This window comes from Dipodomys ordii, unplaced genomic scaffold, assembly GCF_000151885.1.
Source record: "Dipodomys ordii isolate 6190 unplaced genomic scaffold, Dord_2.0 Scaffold97, whole genome shotgun sequence".
Taxonomy (NCBI): Eukaryota; Metazoa; Chordata; class Mammalia; order Rodentia; family Heteromyidae; genus Dipodomys; species Dipodomys ordii.
In genome coordinates, this window is record NW_012267313.1 from 4,748,628 (window position 1) to 4,756,190 (window position 7,563).

Sequence of the window (7,563 nt, forward strand, 5' to 3'; positions counted from 1 at the left end):
CACACCTCACGAACACCCAATGCACCCGCCGTGTTCTGGGGAGGTCTGGAGAAACACAACCTAAGTCCTCTCTTGGGACACTGGGCAAGTTCCTTTTAGTTCCATAGACTGTGTGCTAGGATGTGAATGTTTGCTAAGTCCCTCACAAACTGTGAATCGGCAGTTCGGGCAAGGGGTTGCTTGCCTGTCTTTTAAGGGAACAGATTCACAAACATTAAAATATTCAGGATCTACCTTCTCTCTGACAGATGAATCCTGTCTGGCACAGCTACCCATGTGCTTTTCTCCATGTGTACACACCCATGATTGTGTATTCATACACACTTCTTTCCCAGCCAGGACGTGTTGCACACATTGTTTGGTAAATGTAAAGCTCTAAAAGACAGATGATCGATCTTGGAATAGATTCCTGATGAGAGAATAGTGTTAAAGTGGAGGGAAAAGAAAGGGAGGGGAGGGGAAGAGAAAGGAGGCGAGGGAAGGGAATTGAGATTTTTATTCTGGTAAAATTAAAACACAAAAATGAGCTGTTAATCTTGTACCAAATAAATACTCCATACCATAGAGGTTAACAACTATTTTAGCAATATCAACAAAAATCAATGTATTTTTAAATTTTGAAGAGGTCATATTAAAACGACTTAAAAGCTTGAAAACCCCCTCCTCTTTCACAAAGATGAGCCAAGTCTATGCGATGCCTTTGTGGCTATTGCTAGGTATCTTCAATCACTAATACTATGATATGTAACCTAAAGTCTAGCAACAGAGCAATAAGGATGAGAATTAGAACATACACATATCCTAGGGGACATAGAATAACTTACAGAATCACAAGTTCTCCATTATAACTTACTCAAAAACTCCGTCGCCTTTTATTTTGTGTGTCTCTTTTTGATGCACAGCTCTCGTGTTGGGTGGTTATTTTTTTAGCTGTTAATATTTTTAGTGCTTTTGTCAAATACTTGTAGAAAGGGTTTCAGTTAAACATCAAGTTGGGTGTGCAATGCATCACTCCCTCAGTTTATCCCAGCGCCTCCCGTCTCAAGTTTGCTAGTTTGGTTTTCATGTCTGTACATAGTTAGATGGGTATATTCACCCACCATTCCTCTTTTCATGCATCCAAGTTATAATCTGCCTCACTCTGCAGGACACAGATGACAAATTCTTTCCTTAATTAACTCAATTCATCCTTCACTGCCCAAGACCAGTCTGTTGGACATGCTGCCATCCAGCCATGCATGCCTACTAAGCCCTACAAAAAGCTTCCCAAAAAAGAGAGAGAATGAGAAAGGTGTGGAATCTTAACTACATCTTCCCTTCAGCCTTCCATGTACCTTAAGACCCAGCACATTTGCTTTTACAGTTTTTGCAATGGCCACTCTTAGCTACATGTATCCCAGGATCCCATTGACTCCAAGTACCCTAGGGAGAAATAAAACAATGCGGCTGTCACAGTTAGAAACTTGAATGTTTCATGCAGTTTCTGGACTTTATCTCTAGCTGCTTCTTTGGAAAGACAAAATTTTCAGATCAAAAAAATGTATCAAGCACGAAATAAGGCGAAGAACAGGTCAAGACTTTTCAAAGGCTTTACTGGCTTCTGCTCATCAGTAATTATAGGTCTGATAATCCTGTGGCGCAGCTGGCATTTGGAACAGACTGCAAAGTAGAGATTTCCTTATCTCTGGGAAAGCATCTATAATATGTAGGCATGAATTAGTTTACAGTATTCTAGCTAGATAGATAAAATTAAAAGCATGTCAGACACATTCCTTCAAAGTGCTCTGGAAAAGCCATCTTGGATTTGGAAGTGTGGTCTGATGTCCTGGAAGGCAGGTCCAGGAGAAAATGCACAGAAAGCACTGGTCATCCCTGACCCTTGGTGAAGACTATGCCAAGTTCCAAGCACCTCATGGTAAGAGGAGCTCCTCTAAGAGGCAAGGCTGACTTGTTTTCTATAACAGATCTGGTCTCATTAACCCATGCACTCACTCATGAAGCAGAGTTCTCATGACCCAATCACTTCCTAGAGGTCCTGTCTGGATCTTAATGTCCTGAGGTCTTAATACCTCTCCAAAGGGGAATAAGTTTCCACATAAGCTTCAGTATAGAACTAAAACATAGCTACCAAATAACAGAAGATTACCTTAGACACCAGAGCAGACCTTATCTATGGACTTTCAAGACGGAGAAAAAGTCATCTGACTCTTTCAGAAACCACAAAAGGTACTGAACAAACATCATCCGCAGTTAGCAGTGTTAGAAATATGAATATTTTTGATGTTGGTCTTAGTCTACATATAGTCAAAGACTATATGTAGTCAAACCTGTCCTTTCTACTATGTCTTTTAATAAATGTCAGAGTGAAGACAGGATCCTCACCAGGCACTTCTGTCTCATGCCTGTAATCCTAATTACTCAGGAGGCTGAAATCTGAGGACCAGAGTTCCGAGCCAGTCCACTCAGTAAAGTACAAGAGATTTTAACAATTAACTACCAGAAAACTGGAATTAGTGCTGTGGTTCAATGTGGTAGAGGACTAGCCTTAAGCAAAAGAGCCCACGCCCCAAGTTCAAGCCCCACAACCAAGAGAGAGAGAGAGAGAGAGAGATTCCTTTAAACAGCTAACTGGTACCCCTGCAGTGGGATGAGCCACCTTTTCCATTGTCATCTACTTGGGTCTGGCTGGCTCTCACTTAACTGTGCCTGGAACTTACATTCTACAAAGTGTGGGCACCATTTCCTGCAGCATAATAGTGTTATGACTATTCATCAGCCATTAAAAACAATGCAAGTCTCATCTGAAACTTACTGTTTAAATATTATAGTTCTTTCTGGAGACATTTTCCCATGGATAATTAGTAATATTCTCTCTCTCTCATTTGTGAGGACAAATGAAATCCCAAAATAAAATATCACCAGTTTGTATCTCCATTTAGCAACAGCCACTTAAAAAGTGTAAACAGATGGGCAAATGTCATGTCTTTCATCTTCCAACCAGGGCTATAGCAAGCGTAACTATTCCTGTTTTGTTCACATAAAGAGAAGGACATTGACAGATTAACTGGTTGCTCACAGAACCCCAAGCCCTCCAATCTAAAACAAGAAACTAGTTTGCCTGTCTCATATACATGCTAGACTTTCAGACTAGGGGGCCATTTTAAGATGTGAGGGAGAGCAGTGGAGGTACTGTAATCATTCAACATTAATCCCTGTTCTTCAAGCTTCTGGAGGTAATGGTACATGTAAATTTAATTAGTTAAGTAGAGAACATCCATTTTCTCACAGAGGAAGAAAGAAAATTGCCTAACATCCTGTACTCTACAGTCTGTCAATTGTGTTGTTAAGTAACCCAGGTCTGACTCTTGAACTTTCCATAGCCAAACCTTCCTTCTGACATTTCCTAGAGTGAAAGTGAGTCCCAACACTCAAAAACTTCTAGTGTTACCTAGCCTCTAACCTATCATCACCCCGATCAAGAACAAATCATTCTTTAAAAGGACCAACAATGTCACCAGGTGTCAGTGGCTCATGCCTGTAATCCTAGCTACTCAGGAGGCTCAGAGCTAAGGATTGTGGTTCAAAGCCAGCCTGAGCAGGAAATTCAATGAGACTTTTATCTCCAATAAAAATCACTCAGAAAACTAGAAGTGGTGCTGTGGCTCAAGTGGTAGAGTGCTTACCTTGAGCTGAGGAGCTGAGGGATAGTTCCTAGGCCCAGAGTTCAAGCCCCACAACCAACAACAACAACAAAAAGGACCAACAATGTCACCGATAATCATTAATAAAAACAATTGGGGAAGTGACATGGCTCAATGTGGTAGAGGACTAGCCTTGAAAAAAAAAAAGAGCTTGGGAATAGCACTCAAGCCCCAAGTTCAAGCCCTATGACCAAACAAAACAATAAAAACAAACAAAAAATGGGTCTATTGAGCACCTTGAAGTTAGGTCTAAAATAAGGGAAGATAATTAGTCAAGATCAAGGTTTCAAGCTGGGCACCAGTGGCTCACACCTGTAATCCTAGTTACTCAGGAGGATGAGATCAGAGGATTGAGGTTTAAAGCCAGCCAGGGCAGGAAAGTCCGTGAGACTCTTATCTCCAATAAACCACTAGGAAACCAGAAGTGGCACTGTGGCTCAAGCAGTAGAGCGCTCGCCTTGAGCTGAAAAGCAGAGGGACATTGCCCAAGCGCAGAGTTCAAGCCCCATAACCAACCCCCCCCCCAAAAAAGATCAGGGTTTCAGCAACTTGTACTCTAAAACAGACAACTAGAGTGCTGAAATTGCACCAGGTCGCTAGGCATCTTTCACTGAAAGTCATATGTGCATTTTAGTCATCAGCAATCATAAAGGGAAAAAGGAATTCTTTGGAAAGAACAGAATAACTTGAAATATAGCAGAATGTCATTGCTAAGAGCTCAGACATTGGAGTAAAATTATCTATGGTTTGAACTCCAGCTCTGTAACAAAGATGAAGCTTCCTCGCCCACAAAATAACAGTAGAGCACAGCTATGGCATTGGTGCACACACAGGTGTTTAATAATGCCCATGTCAACACTTGCCATTATCCTTCTGTCTTGTATATCCCAGGAAGGAAGCATTTGTGTCATTATGATAGTTATTAAAATAGTCTCAGAATAATTCAGTAAAGCACCCTGAGCCACTCACCTCAAAAGTACTACACTGGACTTAAGCCCTGGAGTTTTGACTACTAGACAGGATGGATTTATTAATTGATGAGTTTTCCTGTTCCTTCTATTCTAGTTCTCTACTCAGTTTCCTCACTCACTCATTATCCAAGTTATATATGTTCACCTCTACTCTTTGTACCCAGGTCACTCACTTGAAGGATCAGCTGTGTAGTTAAAGAAATCACTCCTATTTCACTGGGTCTATACTCTAAGAATGGGGCCATGTTAAAGGAGTATCTTCCAAATAGCAAACCACCTGTATGGCAAGACAATGTGACCCAGTTGCTAAAGTCAGGCTGTCTGGGATCATATGCTGGATCCTTGAGTTTCTTTGGTGTTGGGGAAATTGCTTCATTTTGATAGCCGTCTGCTCAGGCTACTAATCAATAAGTTAAGAATAATAATGGTGGGCTGGAAAGGTGGTTCAGTGGTAGGGCATTTGCCTTGCATGCCTGAGGCCCTGGGTTCGATTCCTCAGCACCACATGAGCAAAAAAAAAAAAACGGAAGTGGCACTGTGACTCAAGTGGTAGTGTGCTAGCATTGAGCTGAAGAGCTGAGGGACAGTGCCCAGGCCCAGAGTTCAAGCCCCATGACCGGACCCCTCCCAAAAAAGAATAATAATGGTGTCCAACTGGGACCATAATGACAAGAATGAAAGGGCTTTGCAGTATGCCTGGTAGCAGCAAGTTCATAAGAGATACTGGCAAGTAAATCTTCAGGCTTAAATATATGGACTTTCTCCTGAGTAAGATAAGCATTTGTGGAAGCCTAGAATATGTAGATATGTGTTTCCTGGGTGGATGGCTTATAAAGTACTAGACTAGAAATAAATTGCATAGACTTGATGTGGAAGACAGAAAGTTTTATAAATATGTTGAAATTGGTATGGCGATGTATGCGGGTGATATCAGCACTCAGGAGGCTGAGGCAAGAGCATCATGAGCCAGTCTGGATTACATATGGAGACCATGTCTCAAAACACAACCAACTAAGAATATGTTTATTGAGCATTAGAAGCTCAGTTTCTGGCTTAATTGTATTTTGAAAACAAAACTTTTGAAAGCAAAAGCATGATCAGCTAACCATAGGTGTTGGTGAAAGTCAAGAAAACATGTTGAGAACAGGTATCAAAGCTGAGAATCAAATTTGGCTACTGCCAGAGACACTAGTTAAAGAAGCTACAGGAAGAATTCACAGGAAGACAATGTACAATAGAATCAGAGAAAGGGAATTGGGAAAATGTTTCAATAGGTCAAAAATAAAAGTCAATTAACACTCTTTAATATGTTAGTAGCTTTACTTTGAAATAATATTATAGGGAATTAAGTACTATATAGCTTGCAAAAAGTTGAAGCAGTCAGTCATCAGTAAAAGATGCCAAAAGGTAAGAGGGGTAAGACTAATTTGGCTTGCCTAAAAACTGTAAGTGCTCAAATACATTTTGGGGAAGGAGCAGTAGCACTGCTATTTTACTCATGTCCATATCTTCCACTCATGGCTTAATCAACACAATCTGCCAAATATGCTGTTCTCGGCATGTAACAATTACAACAGTAGTCATTTGTCCACAATATGTGGCTGAAGAGGTAAGAGTATCTAGAACAGAACTTGCTCTGAAAACCTGGGTTTCTGTTAAACCACTAGGGCCACCACAGCTGGAAATGCTGGCCAGTAACTGCCACTTATACACTGTAAGGCATCAGTAACACTCAATTGTCTCCAAATCACTAATAGATATTTTTCTTTTCAGTTAATGAAGAACTGTGGCAGATTGCTGACTGCCAATACAAACACAAGGATGGCTCTTCCTGTACCAGAGAAAGGAACAAACACAAATGCTGGGACCCATCAAAGGCTAAAGCACAATGAATATCTACTCATCACTGAGCAATGGTTAACCATTTAGCTACAAAGTTGGTTGCTAAACTAGAACCACAGCAAAGAAAGATTAAGATGCCTCCTCAGAACCACACTGAAAAGTGATGTCGAGGACCCATGAGGACCTCTGGGAGACTCTGCTTCTACAGCTATGCTTCTGCAAGTACAAAGAACATAAAGGTTTACTTGGGTATTCTCAATGGACTGGACATCTTATAACTTTTTAACTTTCACTGTTACCATGTTTACTCTGAAAAAAGTATTTTGTAAAATAAAAATCTGTAGACATCATTGCCTACAATAAACCTGACTTATTTACAGATTATACAGGGTTCTGACCAAGAATAGTCAAAAAATAATCAAGAAAATGCAAAAAACAAAAACAAACAAACCCAAAAACCGTTTTAATTCTCATGTGCACATTTCTTCTATTGATGCAAAGCTCTCAGGCCCACATGAGCACCTGTTAGTTGTATTCAAATTGCCATGGAATCCAATGTTTTTTTTACTTTTCATTTCCTGAAAATCGGCCTCCCAGAAAGCAAATAGTGCCCAATGTGCTCAATTTAAATAGCAACATAAAAAATTGAGATTTATTAAAGATAACCAACCTTCATTAGGGGAATTCAGCAGTGTTGTGGGGAAAATGAATCAAGCAGCTGTAGTAGTGCACTGAACTCTCTGTATCCTAAGAGCCCTCAGTATGGAAAAAAGTTTTCTTGGAACTACATATACCCAATGCCAAGAGCCAACTATAATTCTATAGAAACCCACCTGATTCTGATTTTACAGGGGAACAAAATCTGGGAAAGGGCAAATCAATAGCAAGAGCATGTATGGGCAACCTATATATGCAAGATCCATCCTACCTGCTCTCCTACAGGCTGGCAATTCTTCCATGAAACCACATCTCCATTTTCTTTTTTGTTTTTTTTTAATGTTTTTTAATTGTAAAAATACTGTACAGAGGGGTTACAGTTACATGAGTAA

General features: G+C 40.3%; 1 protein-coding gene across 1 annotated transcript in view; it reads left to right on the plus strand.

The window, feature by feature from the left end:
- Window positions 1–6,807, plus strand: part of Smlr1 (small leucine-rich protein 1) — a 70,040-nt gene extending 63,233 nt beyond the window's left edge. Inside the window, 1 exon segment of the mRNA XM_013026780.1 lies at window positions 6,446–6,807. Coding sequence (XP_012882234.1) covers window positions 6,446–6,564 — 119 coding nt within the window. The 3' untranslated portion in view covers window positions 6,565–6,807.
- The last annotated feature ends 756 nt before the right edge of the window (window positions 6,808–7,563 follow it).